The following is a 19,607-nucleotide window of genomic DNA, read 5'->3' as shown; positions in this document are numbered from 1 at the left end:
ACAGATCCCATCATGATCAACATACAAATAAAAGCCTATTGGGAATTGCAATCTTCATTTGTATACCTATACATAAGGCTCAAATATATCCATATGGAGACAGTCAGGACTGCTATATTCCTATCAATGGTTAAAAAGCAACATTCTAAATGGCATATAACTATTTCTTTCAGTGTTAATGATCATAATGGGTAATGCCTAATATTGGATAGCCCCTTTGTTAATATGGTGAACATATGTAAACGTTACACAAAGGACTAAATAATGGGAATAATGATCTTCAATGGGATAATGTTAGATTGCAGAACCAGGAATGAATGCACTTTTGTGTTATCGTGTGCATATATAGATATGCATGTCCATTCACACGCATCTTGTATAGCTGATAATTCAGATATGTTGTAATGAGTATGTATCCATATCTTTAGAATATCTAGTAGGAGACCCACAATGTCGGAATATCTAGTAGGAGACCCACAATGTCGGAATATCTAGTAGGAGACCCACAATGTAGGAATATCTAGTAGGAGACCCACAATGTCGGAATATCTAGTAGGAGACCCACAATGTAGGAATATCTAGTAGGAGACCCACAATGTAGGAATATCTAGTAGGAGACCCACAATGTAGGAATATACCAGCCGACACCAGGAATTGAACCATTGCTCCCCTCTCAGTGCCAGTCAGTGTCTTTACTCACTGAGCCGCTCCTTCTCCAATGAGTTTAGGACTCTACTGTATACCAGATTAAATACATGACCATACTAGAAATTTGTGGATGAGACTCAAGTGTTAGATAATACATATGAATACCCAAATATTCTGTGTTGATGAAATTGTAAAATCAATGCAATTAGGGTTCTGTTGGGTTGTATCTATCAACCTTTTTGTAAATAAATTGTCATTGTTTCCTTATGCACCCGATGTACTCCAATACATGAAATAATATATAGACGTAGACGTGGTATAAGGTAAACCTTTTCTGCACTGGTCTGTAATATATAGAAGTAGACGTGGTATAAGGTAAACCTTTTCTGCATTGGTCTGTAATATATAGAAATATACGTGGTATAAGGTAAACCTTTTCTGCACTGGTCTGTAATATATAGAAGTAGACGTGGTGTAAGGTAAACCTTTTCTGCACTGGTCTGTAATATATAGAAATATACATGGTATAAGGTAAACCTTTTCTGCACTGGTCTGTAATATATAGAAGTAGACGTGGTATAAGGTAAACCTTTTCTGCACTGGTCTGTAATATATAGACGTAGACGTGGTATAAGGTAAACCTTTTCAGCACTGGTCTGTAATATATAGAAGTAGACGTGGTATAAGGTAAACCTTTTCTGCACTGGTCTGTACCAGGGAAATGTTGATACGCCACCCTAATGAATCTAGTTGAAATGAAACTTTCGTTTCGCTGTACACATACCCCTTTTAAAGGCACTTTAAAAGCAATAAATCGACATCCTGCCATCCGCTTTCCAACTGACTGCAGAGTCCTCCATCTGTTGTAGGAAAAGGAAAAACAAAAGATTTTTTTAAATTTGTATTTCATATGAATGGAATAACATTGTGGACAATACTAAGGTTATTTTCCATGATTATTATCGTTTATTTGTGGAACGCCAACAAATCCCACAGCACGGTACAATGGGGTACAGAGTTATGCATATTATAAAAACAAACAGTTACATACAGGTGAGGACAAGCATGCACACACAGATACAAACAGGTAATGAGGGCCCTGCGTGTGACAGCTTAGTATCTAGAGGGAATGAGGAACAATGTCAAAACAAGAAGGTATGCTGGCTGTTTATTGTAGGATGAGGTAGAGCTCAGGTTACAATGTGGCCCAGTCTGACAGCTGAAGCCACTAAGGTTTTTTTGGGAGGGGTGGGGTTCCATAGGGTGGAGATTAGACCAGCCACACAGCTGGTTCCAATGGGGTTGGGTGGGGAGGGGAGTTGGATGTTAGAGGTATGGTGAGTAGGCTTCCTTGAAAAGGTGAGTTTTTAAACACCTGAAAGCTGGGGGAGAGTCTGATTGTACGTGGTAGGGAATTCCAGAGAGAGGGGGAAGCACGGGAGAAGTCTTGCAGGCGGGAGAGAGTGGAGGTAATAAGGTGGAAGGTGGATGTGGCAGAATGGGCAGAATGTAAGGGCCCTATAGGTATATACAGTTAGGTTCGGAAATAATTGGACACTGATACAAGTTTTGTTATTTCGGCTATGTACCAAAATAACTTCAAATTACAGTTAAATAATGCATATGGGCTTAAAGTGCAGTATATCAGCTTTAATTTGAGGGTATTCACATCCAAATTGGAGGAAGGCTTTAGGAATTACAGCTCTTTAATATGTAGCCCCCACTTTTTCAAGGGGCCAAAAGTAAAATCCATCAGAGAGATAGCAGGAACATTAGGAGTGGCCAAAACAACAGTTTGGTACATCCTGAGAAAAAAAGAACGCACTGGTGAGCTCTGCAACACAAAAGGCCTGGACGTCCACGGAAGACAACAGTGGTGGATGATCGTAGGATCCTTTCCATGGTAAAGAAAAACACCTTCACAACATCCAGCCAAGTGAAGAACACTCTACAGGAGGTAGGCATATCATTATTCAAGTCTACCATAAAGAGAAGACTTCATGAGAGTAAATACAGAGGGTTCACCACAAGGTGCAAACCATTCATAAGCCTCAAGAATTGAAAGGCCAGATTAGACTTTGCCAAACAATATCTAAAAAAGCCAGCCCACTTCTGGAACAGCATTCTTTGGACAGATGAAACTAAGATCAACCTGTACTAGAATGATGGGAAGAAAAAAGTATGGAGAAGGCTTGGAACGGCTCATGATCCGAAACATACCACATCATTTGTAAAACACTGTGGAGGCAGTGTGATGGCATGGGCATGCATGGCTTACAATGGCACTGGGTCACTAGTGTTTACTGATGATGTGACAGAAGACAGAAGCAGCCAGATGAATTCTGAAGTGTATAGGGATATATTGTCTGCTCAGATTCAGCCAAATTCAGCGAAGTTGATTGGACGGCGCTTCACTGTACAGATGGACAATGACCCAAAACATACTGCAAAAGCAACCCAGGAGTTTTTAAAGGCAAAGAAGTGGAATATTCTGCAATGGCCGAGTCAATCACCTGATCTCAACCTGATCGAGCATGCATTTCACTTGCTGAAGACAAAACTTAAGGCAGAAAGACCCACGAACAAACAACAACTGAAGACAGCTGCAGTAAAGGCCTTGCAAAGCATTACAAAGGAGGAAACCCAGCGTTTGGTGATGTCCATGCATTCCAGACTTCAAGCAGTCATTGCCTGCAAAGGATTCTGGACAAAGTATTAAATATGAACATTTTATTTATGATTGTGTTATTGTCCAATTACATTTGAGCCCCTGAAATAAGGGGACTGTGTATGAAAATGGTTGCAATTCCTAAACGTTTCATACAATATTTTTTTCAACCCCTTCAATTAAAGTGTGCACTTCTATTGCGTCTCGGTTGCTTTATTACAAATCCATTGTGGTGGCGTACAGAGCCAAAATTATGAAAATTGTGTCAGTGTCCAATTATTTCAGGACTTAACTGTATTTGTCAATGAGGGCTGAGATGTAAGGGAGGGGGGAGGGGGGAGTGGCAGTGTCGTTGAGACCTTTGTGATTATTTCTAGAGGCTATAGGAAGCCAGTGTAGGCATATTTGTAGTGGAGTAGTAGAAGTGAAGCGGTGAGTGAGGTAGATGAATCTAGCAGCAGCATTTTGGATGGATTGGTTGAGAGGCAGATAATGGGAATGCCAACTCAGGCTTGGGTCCCGTTGCATCCGGCAGCACGCGCAAAAACGTGCGCGTCACTCACCAGCTCCTTACTTCCTCCCTAGTTGGCCCCAGTCCCTCCTCACTCCCGGCTCTCTACACTGTGATGCGTTAGCCACCAGGGGCTACAATAGGACTGTGATCCCGAGCGGCGACGCATCACGTGGTGTGGCAGGAAGCCAATGAGGATGGAGATCGCCGGCAGGGGCGTGGATCCTTCCTCAATGCTGCACACACACGGTGTGCAGTCACCACATGGGCTCAAAAGCGACCCCCTTGGAGATGCCTTTTAGGAATCACTGATATAGATTGAGCTCTGCTGTATCTTACTGTGCAGCTATGGGAGCTGTGTTTAAGTATTTCTAGGTCTCAGCTCACTGAAAGCTATGGCCACGCCCCCCGTCATGGACCCCGCCCACCCAACCTGTTTGGCCACGCCCCCTTAAAACAGCTCCCTTCAGACCGCAGATCGTGGTGAAGTGCCGTGCACACGCCGCCTGGAAGCAGTGCGGGTGCGCCAGCGCGTGCAGCGGGGCCTTAGCCTAAGAGAAGGTTGCAGTAATAAAGGGACATCATGAGAGGAAAAGGGTGTATATTGGCGATATTTCGTAGGTGGAGACTGCAGGACTTTGTGAGGGACTGAAGGTGAGGAATGAAGGAGAGAACAGTCCAAGATGACCCATAGAGAGGGGGTTTGAGGTGTTGAGGAGATTGTGGTGTTATTGAGAGTGAGGGAGTGTTGGTGTAGCAGTGGAAAGGGGATAGAATATTAATTCTGTATGGACATGTTTAGCTTCTGGTAGCGATGAGACATCTAGGAGGAGATTGCAGAGAGACAGTTGGAGACACAGGACAGGAGGGGAAGAGGTCAGGTAAGCAGAGATAGATTTGGGTGTCATGAGCATAAAAATGATACTAAAAGCCATAAGATTATAGTAGACCATCAAGAGAGAAGAGCATAGGGCCAAGGACAGAGCCTTGTGGGACCCCAACAGAAAAAGGTACTGAAGAGAAGACACCAGAGAATTAAAAACTGAAAGATCAGTTGGATAGATAGGACATGAGCCAGGAGAAGGCTGCGTTAGGAAGGCTAATGAAGTGGAGAATATTTAGGAAAAGGGGTGGAAAAATTACCCTTAGATGAAGATGGGAGTGCCAGAGGCAAGGTTAAAAAGATGTTATTGTGGGGCTTAGTGTGCCAGAGAGGATGCAGAGGAAATATGAGGGAATAGGATCAAGGGGGCAGGATGTACGGCGAGATGATGAGAGGAGCATGGAAACGAGTGCGAGAGGAGATAGGTGTTGCATGTGGAGCTTTATATGAACAGATGGTCATGTATTATAGACTTAATCTTGTCTGTGAAGTACATGGCAAGGTCTCGGGCCGTGAGGGTGTTGGGGGGTGTCGGTGTAGTTGTGCAGAGAAGGGAGTTAAAGTTGGCAAATAGGCATTGAGGGTTGGAGGACAAAGTTTGTATGAGTGAAGAGAAGTCGTGTTGCTGTTGTATAGTGATACTGATATACTGGATACTGATAATGAGTATTGCTGTTGTATAGTGATACTGATATACTGGATACTGATAATGAGTATTGCTGTTCACCACCACCCGCTCACGTTACTTACGATTTATTTTTGCAATCAAATATCTTACTGCCCTTTAGAGGACATCGGCCTTGCCCACCATCCAAGCAAACTCTTAGTGTACCCAACTCCCACCCACCACACCCACCACAATGTCATTTTAACAATTACACTATAATCTGATCCGGGGTGCGCTCCCTTCACCTGGAAGACAAGATTCTTACAGACACTGGAACGGTCTGCAGAGGGTTTATCTTGAGCTGCTTTACATTGTTTAGCACATGATCACTTGCACTATTGTTGGTGTAGATTTGGTTTTATATGTATTTTCACGTGATAACACTTGTTCACTTTCAGTTCACCCCTTTATTTACACTGTCTGTGTATAAAGACACGTTGCACTATGATTGGGAGCGCCCGATTACACTTTTCTTTTTCAGTTTGCTGTTGTATAGTGATACTGATATACTGTACATGGATAATGAGTATTGCTGTTGTATAGTGATACTGATATACTGCATATGGATAATGAGTATTGCTGTTGTATAGTGATACTGATATACTGTACATGGATAATGAGTATTGCTGTTGTATAGTGATACTGATATACTGTATATGGATTATGAGTATTGCTGTTGTATAGTGATACTGATATACTGTATATGGATAATGAGTATTGCTGTTGTATAGTACTGATGTACTGTATATGGATAATGAGTATTGCTGTTGTATAGTGATACTGATATACTGTATATGGATAATGAGTATTGCTGTTGTATAGTACTGATATACTGTATATGGATAATGAGTATTGCTGTTGTATAGTGATACTGATATACTGTATATGGATAATGAGTATTGCTGTTGTATAGTGATACTGATATACTGTATATGGATAATGAGTATTGCTGTTGTATAGTGATACTGATATACTGTATATGGATAATGAGTATTGCTGTTGTATAGTGATACTGATATACTGTACATGGATAATGAGTATTGCTGTTGTATAGTGATACTGATATACTGTATATGGATGAGTATTGCTGTTGTATAGTGATTCTGATATACTGTATATGGATAATGAGTATTGCTGTTGTATATTGATACTGATATACAGTATATGGACAATGAGTATTGCTGTTGTATATTGATACTGATATACTGTACATGGATAATGAGTATTGCTGTTGTATAGTACTGATATACTGTATATGGATAATGAGTATGGCTGTTGTATGGTGATACTGATATACTGTATATGGATAATGAGTATTGCTGTTGTATAGTGATTCTGATATACTGTATATGGATAATGAGTATTGCTGTTGTATAGTGATACTGATATACTGTATATGGATAATGAGTATTGCTGTTGTATAGTACTGATATACTGTACATGGATAATGAGTATTGCTGTTGTATAGTGATACTGATATACTGTATATGGATAATGAGTATTGCTGTTGTATAGTGATACTGATATACTGTATATGGATAATGAGTATTGCTGTTGTATAGTGATACTGATATACTGTATATGGATAATGAGTATTGCTGTTGTATAGTGATACTGATATACTGTATATGGATAATGAGTATTGCTGTTGTATAGTGATACTGATAAACTGTATATGGATAATGAGTATTACTGTTGTATAGTGATACTGATATACTTTATATGGATAATGAGTATTTCTGTTGTATAGTGATACTGATATACAGTATATGGATAATGAGTATTGCTGTTCACCACCCCCTGCTCACGTTACTTACGATATATGGCCATTACATTTATTATTGTGATCAAATATCTTACTGCCCTTTAGAGGACAAATCGGCCTTGCCCACCATCCAAGCAAACTCTAATTCTTAGTGTACCTCCCACCCACCACAATGACATTTTAACAATCACGCTATAGTCTAATCCAGGGGTGCGCAAACTGGGGGGTGCAACATTTTCTGGGGGCGGCGCAGCGCTTGAGGCCAAGCGCTCTTCCTCACTACATTTAAATAAAATGCCAGGTGAGCGCGCGAGACCTCTACATGTTTTACCTTCTCTCCGGCAGCTTCTGGAATCGCCGTGACGACGCCGAGTCAAATGGCAACGCAATGTCACATGACGTTGGAATGTCGCCGATGCCAGAGAAAAGGTAAGGGGGCAGGGGGAGGGAGCGCGAGCAGGCAGGGGGGCGCATCCCTGATCTAATCTATACGTTATCACACCTTTATTTTACCAACTAATGTACCTGGATAAGGGCGCTATATAAATGTTGTTATAAATAAATTAGTAACTATTGGATATAAGTGTATTAGAAATTGGGAGGTAGATGACTTTGCAAGAAATGTAAAAAAAAACACACCAAAAAGGACTGCGGTTTTAGAATATTCTATTAAAACTGATTAAGGTACAAAGAAAACAAGCAATGTTTGTTACAGAGCAATAGCAACATTTTAATAACGTGGTTAAGAAAATAAAAAAAGGGGGGGGGGGGAAGAGAGGCCTGGTCAATATTAGTCTTTGAATAAATAAACCTCAGTAATTTATATTTCAGCATTAAAAAAAACAAAAAAACTCAGGGATAGATTTGAGTCCATTTTATGGCCGAAAACGATACCCAGCTAATCAAATTACTGCATGTTGCAAATGGCAGACGCTCAGTCTTGGTATATCCATCTAAAACTTATGGTTAGCCATAGAAATAGAGTTGTCCTACTAAGTATGCATATGTATTTTATTATAAGTCTCCAAATGCATTGATCCTTCATACTAAAGATAGAAAGACAAGGATTGTGTTGGATGTCCTCCAAAACAGCTTTCTTCACTCCATGTCACACAGTGGTTAACCTGCAGACAAGGATCCTGGGTAGTGAAATGCAAATGAGCACCCACTGGGTGCCACTTTTCTCTTCCTAGCCACTTTATTATGAAGATTCCATAGAGACTTGCCAGTTGTATTAAACTACTTTAACTATAAGGCTAAGTCCCTGCTGGCATGGAGAGCGCTCCAAGCATAAGCGCCGGGTGTACTCCAATTAAGCAAGCACGCATGGGGGGGGGGCGGGGGGGATGCATTGAAGGCCAGCTGAGCGCTCGATCAGCGCTAGCGGGGACTTAGCCTGAGACGAAGAAAATACAGAATCAGCGGCCCCACTCAAAGACAGCTGCTACATCCATTTAAACTCAGAATTTGTGAGCTTGGTCACAGATTCTGAATTGTGAAGCTGGTAATGGTTGCAAAGCAGACACACTGTGAGGTTTTAGACTTCGAGGGTAAAGTTGTTTTATGATTTTCTGTGGAAGTGAATTAGTTTAGAAATGTGTAATGTGAAAAATGAATATTTTTAATATCTTGAACATATTTATTAAACAATTGTATAAGTCAATCCTTACATCAGGTAACGTTATAAAGAGCAGACCATACCGTTCAATGAGCTCTCCCATGACTTATTCAAAAAAGTTGCATTCCATGTTAATGGTGCATTAAAAAATATATATATAATATATATATATATATATATATATATATATAGCAACTGTAAATATTACTGTATGTTCATTTGCATGTCTTAGACAGGTCTGCAACCCTGTCTTTCCCCATGGTCACCCAGCATACAGCGCTTCCACTGCAGCAAGGGATTTTGGGAAATGACATGCAAATGAGCACTCAGTGCCACCTTTTGTCTCAAGCTCGTGTTACACAAGCCAATCCTCAAGCCAATGCATGCCGTTTTAAACACAGCTTTTAGACAGAGGCTGGGATGAGATGCAAAGCCATTAGACCCACTCACATACATGTTTCAACCTTGATGGGTATCATCAGTGTGAGGCTGGTCTTAATGGCTAGAGCAGGTTTGAGACTAGACTAGGTAATCACCACTGTCATTAAAGTTATGGTGGGTAAAAAAAGTGACAAAAACCCTCCACAGTAAAGCATAAAGCAACTGTAAATATTACTGTATGTTCATTTGCATGTCTACATATACATATACATATACTACATGTCTACATATACATATACATATACACACACACAAAACTCCTGGGCACCTAAACTGTAACTCCTGGCGCCTGTGCTGTACGCAGCGCTGATCGACCTGTCAGTCACCATCGCGACCGACAACAGCGCTCCCCAGCATGCTTTCAAGCCCGATGCTGCTTTGGAGTCACGCTGTGACAGTACTTGTGGTGACTGACAGGTTCGTCACCGCTTCAGACTGCTTTGTGTCATGCGAGAAGGGGGTGGGAGCGGAGAGCGGGTAGCAGAGGCGCCCGAGAGGGAGTCCGAGCGCTCCAGGACTCTGCCCCACCCTGCTCTCAATGCAGTGTGGCAGGGAGGGAAGTTAGCGTGAATGCTACCGCCGCCACCACCACTTAAAAAAACAATGGCTCCTAAAGATTCTGGCTGGCTCCTAAGTATTTTTACATTTTTGTCCATCCCTACAAACATGTAATAATTATATGTTGGACGTCACAAGGTTTTCAAGAATTATTTGTATGCTTCCTGGGAAATGTACTGCTGTAGGCACAGTTAGGTAACATGTAGGCAAAATACTTTAAGCAAATAGTGTGTGTGATGATCTCTTGTACGTCCAAGACTGATATCACATGACCATAGTTATTTTTGTAAGATTTGGCGTTCTGAGATCCGACACCATCACACTTTACAGAATAAGGGACTTTCAAGATATTATATATATCTATACACACTGTATATAATCTATATATCTTGAAAGGCCCTTATTCTGTAAAGTGTGTTTGTGACAGATCTCAGAACACCAAATCTTACAAAAATATTATATTATTATTATTTATTTATTTTACAAGCCACATGTAATTTTCTGCCCATCCTGATCACATGCTTCAATTAGGACATATTCCCTAACTTTTTATTTGGAATAAATACTTTTTCTTTACATGTATTTTAATATTTGACATGTACATTATAAACCTTCCAGTTTTGCTTAAAAAACGGCCATAGAAGCCATGAGCACTCATTTTTTGAATTGCTGAAACATTTTTTTAGTTAATGGACTTATATATGATATATATCACTTCAAATCGATAGCTTTCGAAGTTCAAGGTGAACCAAGGAAGTGGCATGTTTAAAAGTTAAATGTAGCTGATTGACGCCTTAAAAAAGAAAAATTAAACATTCCCATGGTAAATACTTTGGTTATTGTTTACAATCTGCATCTACAGAATGTTGGTGATGACTGGTCCCGAAAACTAGAGGTACATCATTGCTTTTGTTTTGTCCATTGTTTGTGTAGTAACTATAAAGCCATCAAAGTCGAATAGATAAACATAGCAGCATTTTCACAAGACACAAAAAGTAAAATTGTTTGTTTAATGGCGACTGCGTCTTTCTAAGTAAGCTAGTTACTACGTGGGACTACTTATTGTGGGTATTAAAGCAGCAGTTCAAGTAATATCCTACAGTTTTTTTTTTTTTTTTTTAATAAATCTGTATTTAATAATTCTGTACTGAGAAAATACTTGTAGCATTTAAAAAATATATTAAAAAAATGTTTAAGACATTGGAAATGCTTCCTACATTAGAAACATTACAAGTGACAGACCCTTCCCCTTCTGATAGGCTCTGGAGCCCCGCCCTCTCTCTAGCAGTGCACCAATTGTATCTAGTAACTGCCCAGTCAATCATATTCCAGGAACTACATCACCCAAAATGCTGTGCAAGAACTGAATTAAATAGACCCGAGCAAGCGATTTATTACAGGAGAACAGATCGATCTGCAGCTTAGCTAATCACTTGTCAGTGTGCAGATTGTATTGATGCACATATTGAATGGGGACCATTTTTGCGAGCGGGGGGGGGGGGGGGGCGTGGCCAAAACAGGTGGGGAGGGGGCGCGGCTATGACACGAGGGTGCGGGACCGCCCATCAGCCGTTCAGCCCCTCACACACAGACACCCACTCAGGCACACAGACAGACAGGCACACAGACAGACACTCACAAATACACATGGGGGTGGGTGGGGGGTGAATCGGAGCCCTGGGGAATCGGAAGGGGAACCCCACCCCCCCAAGAGGAGAGTCTGAGGGAGGGAGCAGGGGGGACTTCCTTGGTGCTGCAGTTTATTTAAAATCGCTGCTTTCCCCCCACTCCCCGAACCCTCCCCTCCTCATTGGCTCACAGCCACACCACGTGACGCATCGCCGCCTTGGATTACAATTCTCTTGAATCCCCTGGCGGCTGACGTGTCACAGCGTGTAGTAAGCTGTGCAGCCAGGGGGGACTGGGACCGGCTCGGGAGGATTCCCCTGCTTGTGGGGAACGCTCATGCGGCCGCCCGCGGCTGGTCCCAGCCCTTAGCTGGAGGGTGGTAGACTCAGGGGAACCTGAAGAAATACTTGTCCACTGGAAGAACCAATGGACCAAGCTCCTTCCAGGGATTGGGGAGGATTAAACCATAAAAGGAGTTTAAAGAGGCATTAGAAAGGCAAGTAAACAATAGGGCTCTGCAACAGGTAGGATAAATGATAAGACTTGGTTGTTGGCTTCCGTCAATGTTTTGGTTGTGGCAGTTTTTCTTTACATTTAGGCCTTAATTTGAAACCTCAAAAAATAAAAAGTGACTGTTACATTACTGGGTGGGTTTATTATAATTTCAAATGTGACTGCACCACAAGTTTCAAGTAGAGTTGCTTCATCAGTTCAATAATTGAACAAAGAATTACTGATGCTAAAAACCCAGTTCATCCAACTTAATTTAGATCAGTGACATGTTTAATCTGTAAATCTGGGTACCTGATGCCTTTCAAAAACACTAAAGTATTAATATCTAAAGATCACTATATATGGCATCTTTATATATGGGTGTAATATATTTATATTAAAGGGCTCCGGGCAGACAGTAAAACAATCCAAAACATTGGGGGGGGGGGGGGGGAGAGAAAAGAAGAGAGGGAGGACTGCTACTGTCATACTAAACTGTACTATATAGCAAGGTTAAAAATAAATAAAGGCAGGCACACAAAAACATACAATAAATGTGTCTTTACTAGCTCCATTGGGAAGCCAAAACATTTAGCTAGTCAAGACATTTATTGTACCATTTGGTGTCTGTATATACCCATCAAGGTTGAAACAGGTCTGTGAGTGGTTTGTACTTGCTTTGCTAGTCTCCTGCTGTGTTTAAAAGCTTTGTGAACGGCAATGCATCAGCTTAAATGGGCTCCATGTGAATGGATATTCCAGGCAAAAGGTGACACATTGTGTGCTCATTTGCATTCCCGGAATCCCTTGCTGCAGTGGGAGCACTGTATGCTAGGTGATAATGGTGAAAGGCAGGGTTGCAGACCTGTCTAAGACATGTGAATGTGATCACAAGTGATTCTTTATTGGCTATATGTAAATATATATTTACACACAAAACTTGAGACTGGTTTGACTGCCTTTAGTTACTCCCTATGGCGAGATGTTACTGGATCAAGGAAGGCTTTGAGAAAGAACAACTGAAATGTTGCCAAATGATTTCCATTTATTTTGTAAACTTGCACATAATCTTCCTCCACAATCTCCCAGGGTAAGAGACCACTTCCTTCTGATCAAAAAGCAAAGCAAAGGGTAGGGGGTAGACTTAGTTGTTTTATTTCTTCACTTAAACATTATAGAAGTGTGACACCAGGAATGACAATTATTGTAAACAAAACTAAATGTCTGTAGATTCTAGACTTATTAAACAATCTTATATCTAAATTAAACTAGGCAAACACCAATGACCCTGGTTTACCATTAAAAGATGAAAGCTATTTCTTTTTAAAACGTATGTATACTTATTTTTTTTTTAATTCACCAATCACCAACATTTAGCTAGCCTAATATTTTCAGTATCTCCACTTCCTCCTCCCATAGCATAGCTGTGATAAAGCATTTGGGTGTGTGGCCTTAAAGGGGTGGTTCTACAAAGTCACTCAGCGTGAGATTACAGGAGCCATATTAGAGGCGCTATAATAAAAAGAAATTTAAAAAAAGATCTGCCTCCCAGTTACAGTAAATGTGGAACACTGATTTTACAGCCATTAGTTTGCATTTCTTAGTGTCTCCTCTTCCTTCTACCCTCCCCCTCCCCCCATCCCATGACAATTTACTCAAATTCCCACGCTGGTAGTGGCCCTAGTGGAAAAGGTGAGCAGATCCTGCTCAGCACAATGTGATTGCACAAATAAAAAAAGGCACCTATGATCATATAATAACCCTCTACACATGTAACTGGGTTTGGGAAAGCGACAGCTCCTCTAAACTATTTGGCAAAATAGAAGTCTCCAAAAAAATATTTTAAAAAAATCATCAAATGTCAGTAAAGCTGAAAAAGCCCTAGAATATTCAGAGGTAAAAAGAAACCAGGCATGCATCCTCAGCTGAGCACGTGGGAAACAAATACTGTACTCATCTACGGTTAGCTTAACATACATCTAAAGTAAACCACAGATGCACAACATTATTATTTTCTTTATTACAGAACAATTTAAAGATTTGACAATCAGTGAGCACAATAGTAAAATGTGTTGTAACAAACCGCATTAACAAACTTTTGTATTTACCAACAGCTCTGATTTCTAATAAAACAAATGCATTAGTAATTGTAGCAGTTCCATAAACAGTCCTTAGTGCTTAACTTTGGCAAATAATAAGTCTGACCAGCAGAAAGTGATGTCGCTTTACAAAACATTAGTGACATCACCTAGACTGAGTAATCTGTCCAGCACTTTAGGCTTCATCTCCAAAAGGGTCCCAAGTAGAATGGAGGCGTGTTTCGGGAAGAAAAAAAAACAACTGGAGGGTGCATGGTCTACATTACGTCTTACAAAAAGATAGGACTAAAAGAACGTCAACATGTTTATCTTGCAAGACCAGAATTATTTTGGAGGAGTCCCGGAAGAGGCCTATGACAGACGGAAAGGATGGCGGCAAATAAACGGACAGGCAAGTGGAAAGCTATTTTTTTCAATGTTTTTTTTGGCTGGGTAAGATGGAACCTCTACTTGTGCGTCGGGTATAATGAAGTATTGTGAGGCTGTACGTATTGAACTAAAGCCTAATGGATTTTTTTTTTCATGATAAAATCATGTATCATTGTGGATATTTATTGAATGTACTAAAATGGTAATTTGCCATTATGTATGAAATTAGAATTCTGATGGGATGTGCAAATGGTAACTGGTATGTATGAATTTAGGTTATTCTCTTTAGCCATAATTTAATTTACGGATAATGAAGTGGTGTTACAGAAAAAGGTGATATCATAATTGGGTTAAATAATTAACTACTGAAGAAAGGAATCCCGGAGCGCTTATCGGGGTAACGGTCAAGGCTTTTGGTTTGAAAGAATGTCAATTACCAATTGCCTAAATACCACTGCAAACATTGGTAGCGAATTCATCAACGGCCTTGAGCAAGGAGTAGTTGAATTACACATACATACTGTATAAATACACATACATTTTTTTTTTTAAAGAAAAGAGAAAAATCTGCAGCACTCACCAAGATTATGTCAAAAAAAATGTATTTATTCACCCCATGTGAAGTAACCGGACACCGCAGTTTGAGCAACGTGTCGGACCACTATCTATCCTTTATCAAGCTTGACACCACCGTGGTGAGTGCTGCAGATTTCTCTCTTTTCTATATCTTTTTGGATAGGTTTGGGATCCAAGTCTCTCTGCCAGTACCCCATATTAGCCCTTATATGCCATTTTCTGATTTTGGAGTGCACCAGGCATCATTGTATTTTCGTGTACATTTTTAAAGCCTATATCCCCGCACAGAATGTAATACAAACCTTATGTACAGTACTTTACTACCAAATAGAAAATGCAGTTTTTGGGAGGTCTCAAGTTATTTTTCCCAAAAAAGTCGTTTACCCTATTCAGGAAACCCGGCAACACTTTCTAAATTGTGACTATCCAACGGAAGAGACAAACCATGGAATGCATTGTAATGTTCTGCTTTAAACATTGAGAATACTCTGAAATAAAAATGATAGATCACATCATTATGCATAGGGATAGTGCAGTTGCAGAAGTACACTGTAAGGCTCCCCGCGCACACAATTAAGTGGACCCGCCCTTCCGAAATGTAAGCAGCGGCATTCCAGGTGACCGCGGGGACCCGGAAATGTTTCAAACGAACCCGGATGCAGTTCAGGGGAGGAAAGGAGCCAGAGCTGCTGCACACTCTTAGGCCGTGCTCATACCGGGGTCACGCGCGGAATAAATTAATGCACTGCAATGCAGCTGCACATAGTTTGCACACGGCATGAGCGCTGCAGCGCAACTGCGCAAGCTTTTTCCCAAGGAGGTTTTGATTTTGGCGCGCAGCGACCGCATCACTCGAGCGGTTCAGCCAATGAACCGCTCACGCCTCTGCCCCACCTCCTGCCTGCAGTGCAGGTTTTGGGGCGTGCGTATCGCCCTAGTGACGTCACTTGGGCACTGCTGGACCTAGTATAATCAAAGCCTTATACTTCTCTGAACCAATTCGGCTGCAAGAGAGCACACAAACTCTTTTCTCCCCCTGAACTGCATCTGGGTTCGTTTGAACCTTTTACAGCTCCCTGCTGTCACGTGGGATGCTGCTCCACCGCTGCTTACGATGCGGGAGGGTCCGAACTCCCTTTGGGACCTACCCCGAGCTGGGGCCCACGGGATGTGCCCAAGCGGTAGTTACTGGGATAGTGCTATGGCCAGGCTATCAGAAATCTGACCAATTAATTCTGCAAACTTTTAGCAATTGGCACTAACAACCATACAGTGACTCAGAGGAAATGCATATTCCATGCCAATGTTCCATTTTGCAGAAAAATTCATACAAAAAATGTTTGTGAAAATATAAAATTCAGAAATGAAATTGCCATATTTTGACAATTTCGCTCTGAATTGTGATGCCGAAAAGTTTTTTCCCCCCCCTTTGAAGAAAACAAAAACAAATGAATACGTCAAATCGACACATTTGCTTATCTCCAATCCCAAACAGTGGTCCAAAAGTCAGACCGCAATTAATCTCTGGAAGAGATCAAATGCTGCTAGTTAGGAAACTTTGTACATTCATCTTAACTTGTATATATTTTAATCTAATAATGGAATGGGAGGTCAAATAGCATTTTAGAAGATCTTTGTGATATAACATTACTAATTCTCCTGGATCTCTCCGCTGCCTTCGACACGATTGATCACTCCCTTCTCCTGGAGTCTCCACCTCGATTCCCTTCTGTGGTGTCATCTTCACTCCCTCTTCCTGTGGGGGTCCCACAAAGCTCTATCCTTGGCCCTCTGCTATTCTCACTACACCTCTTCTCTAACAAATACAAAATGTTGGCTTTCAGTACCATCTCTATGCCAATGATACTCAAATTTACCTATCCTCCAGTGTCACCACCTGTATCTCCACAATCTCCTCCTGGATGTCCCACCGTTATCTGAAGCGCAAGATGTCCAAAACAGAACTAATACCCTTTCCCCTTCCACACCTACACCCAAACTCTCCCTCACGGTCAATAATGCCACAATCTCATTAACAACCCAAGCTGCTGCTCTGCCCTCTCCAAGAGACACTGCACAAATATGTTGTGCACATACATGCTCCTTCACCATTCCTACATAGTAGAGGTTGAAAAAAAACCATATCTATTAAGTTCAATGTATGCTATATTTAGACGACAGTTACTTATCCTATATTTGTATTTACAGGCTTTTGATCCAGAGGATGGCAAACAAAAAAAACCCCAGTGAAACATTATCCAATGAGGTCTCATAAAGGTGAAAATGTAATTCCTTACGGACTCCAAAATTACAAATCAGATTACTCCCTGGATCACCATCCTTCCAATGTTTGCTTATTTGGTATATCCCTGTATACCTTTCCTTTCTAAAAAGATGTCCAACTTTTTTTTGAAGATATCTATTGTATCTTCCATGGGTAATGAATTCCACATTTTTACTGCCCTTACTGTAAAGAACCCTTTCCTTTGTTGCTTGAGAAAATCTCCTTTCCTTCAACCTTAAGGGATGGCCGTGTTTGTTCTGTACTTGGGAGGAATAATTATTTTGAAAGCTCCTTTTATTGTCCTCGAATCTATTTGTATATAACATTACTATTTGTATAAAGTTTTCATATCCCCTCTTAGATGCCTCTTTTATAATGTAAACAAATCTAAATTAGCTAGCCTTTCCTCATAAATCAGATTTCCCATTATCTTTATTAATCTGGTTGCTTTTAACTGCATTTTTTCAAGTTCCATAATGTCTTTTATGGAGTGGTGCCAAACGTGACTTCATTTTCAAGGTGTGGTCTTACTAATGCTTTATAGAGAGGTATAATTAGGCTCTCCAACTGTTGTACAGGGTCCTACATTTTCAGAAAACCGAGTAACGAGTACCCGGCCAAAATGAACCATTTTACCAGGCCGGGTACCCGGGCACTTACATGTAGGGTGAGGAAGACCGCGGCGACGTCTGGAAGCAGCAGCAGAGGTCCTAATGGCGGTGGCAGCAACAGAAGCCCGTGTTCAGCCGGCGAAAGCAGCACACAGCTGATACCAGTGGGAGCCCGGAAACCATGTGACCAGAGCAGGAGCGTTCCAATTGGACAGCTGGGGAGGAGCCGGCTGTCCAATAGGAACGCAATAGCTCTGGTCCATTTTCCCGGCTCCCATCAGTTGTGTGCTGTATTCCTGCTGCTCCCGCCGGCTGAACACAGACTTCTGTTGCTGCCACCGCCACCAGGACCTCTGCTGCTGCTCCCAGATGTTGCTGCGGTCTTACCTTCCGTCACCGGCTGCAGGTAAGTGATGAGGTATTTTCAGTTACTCTGACATTACCCGGCACCGGTTCCAGGCCCAGACCCCTGCTGCCGGGTCCGGGTATTTTCCAGGTACCTGAAAAAGCAGTGGGTAAGCCGGGTACCGGGTAATTTCTGGGTACTCAGTACATAACTACTCTTCTTCCCTTCCAGCCACTCATTTATTGCAAGCCGAGATCTTCTTTGCCTTTGCAGCTACTGCATGAAATTGAGCACTATTGCTAAGCCTTCTGTCCACAAGCACACCTAAATCCTGCACCATCAAGGTTTCACATAATTTCCCCCCATTTAATTTGTAAATTGCCGGTTTATTTTTGTTTTCTAACCTTACATGTATCTGTATTAAACCTCATGTGCGATTTACCTGCCCAAATTTCCAGTCTAACCAAGACCTTCTAGAGAGAAATTACAGCCGGCTCTGATTTTACTACATTACAGTTTAGTCATCAGCAAAGATGGAGACTTTGCGCTCTATACCAACCTAAAGGTCATTAAACAAGTGAAACAGCATGAATCCCAGTACTGATCTTTGAGGTACTCCACTTCCAACTTTAGCGCAAAAGGTTCAATTTATGACAACCTGTCTAGCCTTCAACTAGTTTTCAATCCAAGTGGAAATATTTTTACAGCGTCCAATGTCCTTTACTTTGTACACTAACCTCGTGTGGAACCGTATCGAGTTTACTAAATTGAAGTAGACCACATCAACTGCACTACCCTGGTCTAAACTCATACTTACCTCCTCAAAGAAACTAATGCCTTCGTAAATCCATGCTATTAATAGTTTTGTTATCAATTAGGTATTGCTGAATATTATCCCATATGAAACCTTCAAGTAGCTTCCCCACTATTGATAATAGGTATACAGGTCTGTAATTCCCCTTTTTAAATATAGGCATCACGTCTGCTTTACGTTAATCAATCTTGTGGTACTAAGCCTATGGAAATGGAGTCCTTGAATATTAAATGTAATGGTTTGGTTATTATTGAACTTCGCTCCTTAAGAACTCATCTGCGTGTACACACAAATGACTGCAGTGACGATAACTACATTCGCTAGAAATATGTTTCATTTGTACACACACATTTTAAATAAAAAACAAGAGTAGAAAATATATTTATTTCCTAACTGATACTTTAAAGCAGAAATCACACCCATTTAAAGTTCCGGGACAACCCGCTTCCCGAGATACTCACCAATTTTTTTTGCTGGTTTATTTCATAGATTTTCAAAGATGGTGGCCGCAGGTGTCTAATAAAAAGCTGCAATGTCATCCCGTTGCAGCTTCATAAAGGCATAGGGGATTTGGCAGCAATTGAAGCCGAAACATTGGCAACTAAAATGGTAAGTATCTTGGGAACAA

The 19,607-nt window shown here is 41.1% G+C and overlaps 2 protein-coding genes across 5 annotated transcripts in view; one reads left to right on the top strand and one right to left on the bottom strand.

Moving 5' to 3' along the window:
- The window catches only part of LOC142502013 (uncharacterized), a 51,679-nt gene that overhangs the window by 17,309 nt on the left and 14,763 nt on the right, over positions 1-19,607 (bottom strand). For 2 of the 3 annotated variants that reach the window (XM_075612756.1, XM_075612757.1), the window contains exon 2: positions 1,433-1,508. In XM_075612756.1, the coding sequence (XP_075468871.1) occupies positions 1,433-1,508 (76 nt within the window). Of the gene's footprint in view, positions 1-1,432; positions 1,509-15,308; positions 15,720-19,607 lie in introns of those variants that run through there. The other variant, XM_075612758.1, reaches the window with a different exon arrangement.
- CC2D2B (coiled-coil and C2 domain containing 2B) overlaps positions 17,129-19,607 on the top strand; it is a 194,415-nt gene continuing 191,936 nt past the window's right edge. Inside the window, exons 1-2 of one of the 2 annotated variants that reach the window (XM_075612732.1) lie at positions 17,129-17,201; positions 19,469-19,588. The gene's annotated coding sequence lies outside the window, so the exon portion shown is untranslated. Of the gene's footprint in view, positions 17,202-19,461; positions 19,589-19,607 lie in introns of those variants that run through there. The other variant, XM_075612733.1, reaches the window with a different exon arrangement.

This window comes from Ascaphus truei, chromosome 8 (assembly GCF_040206685.1).
Source record: "Ascaphus truei isolate aAscTru1 chromosome 8, aAscTru1.hap1, whole genome shotgun sequence".
Classification (NCBI taxonomy): domain Eukaryota; kingdom Metazoa; phylum Chordata; class Amphibia; order Anura; family Ascaphidae; genus Ascaphus; species Ascaphus truei.
Note: the sequence above shows the minus strand (reverse complement) of the source record. Positions and strands in the feature narration are given on the sequence as shown.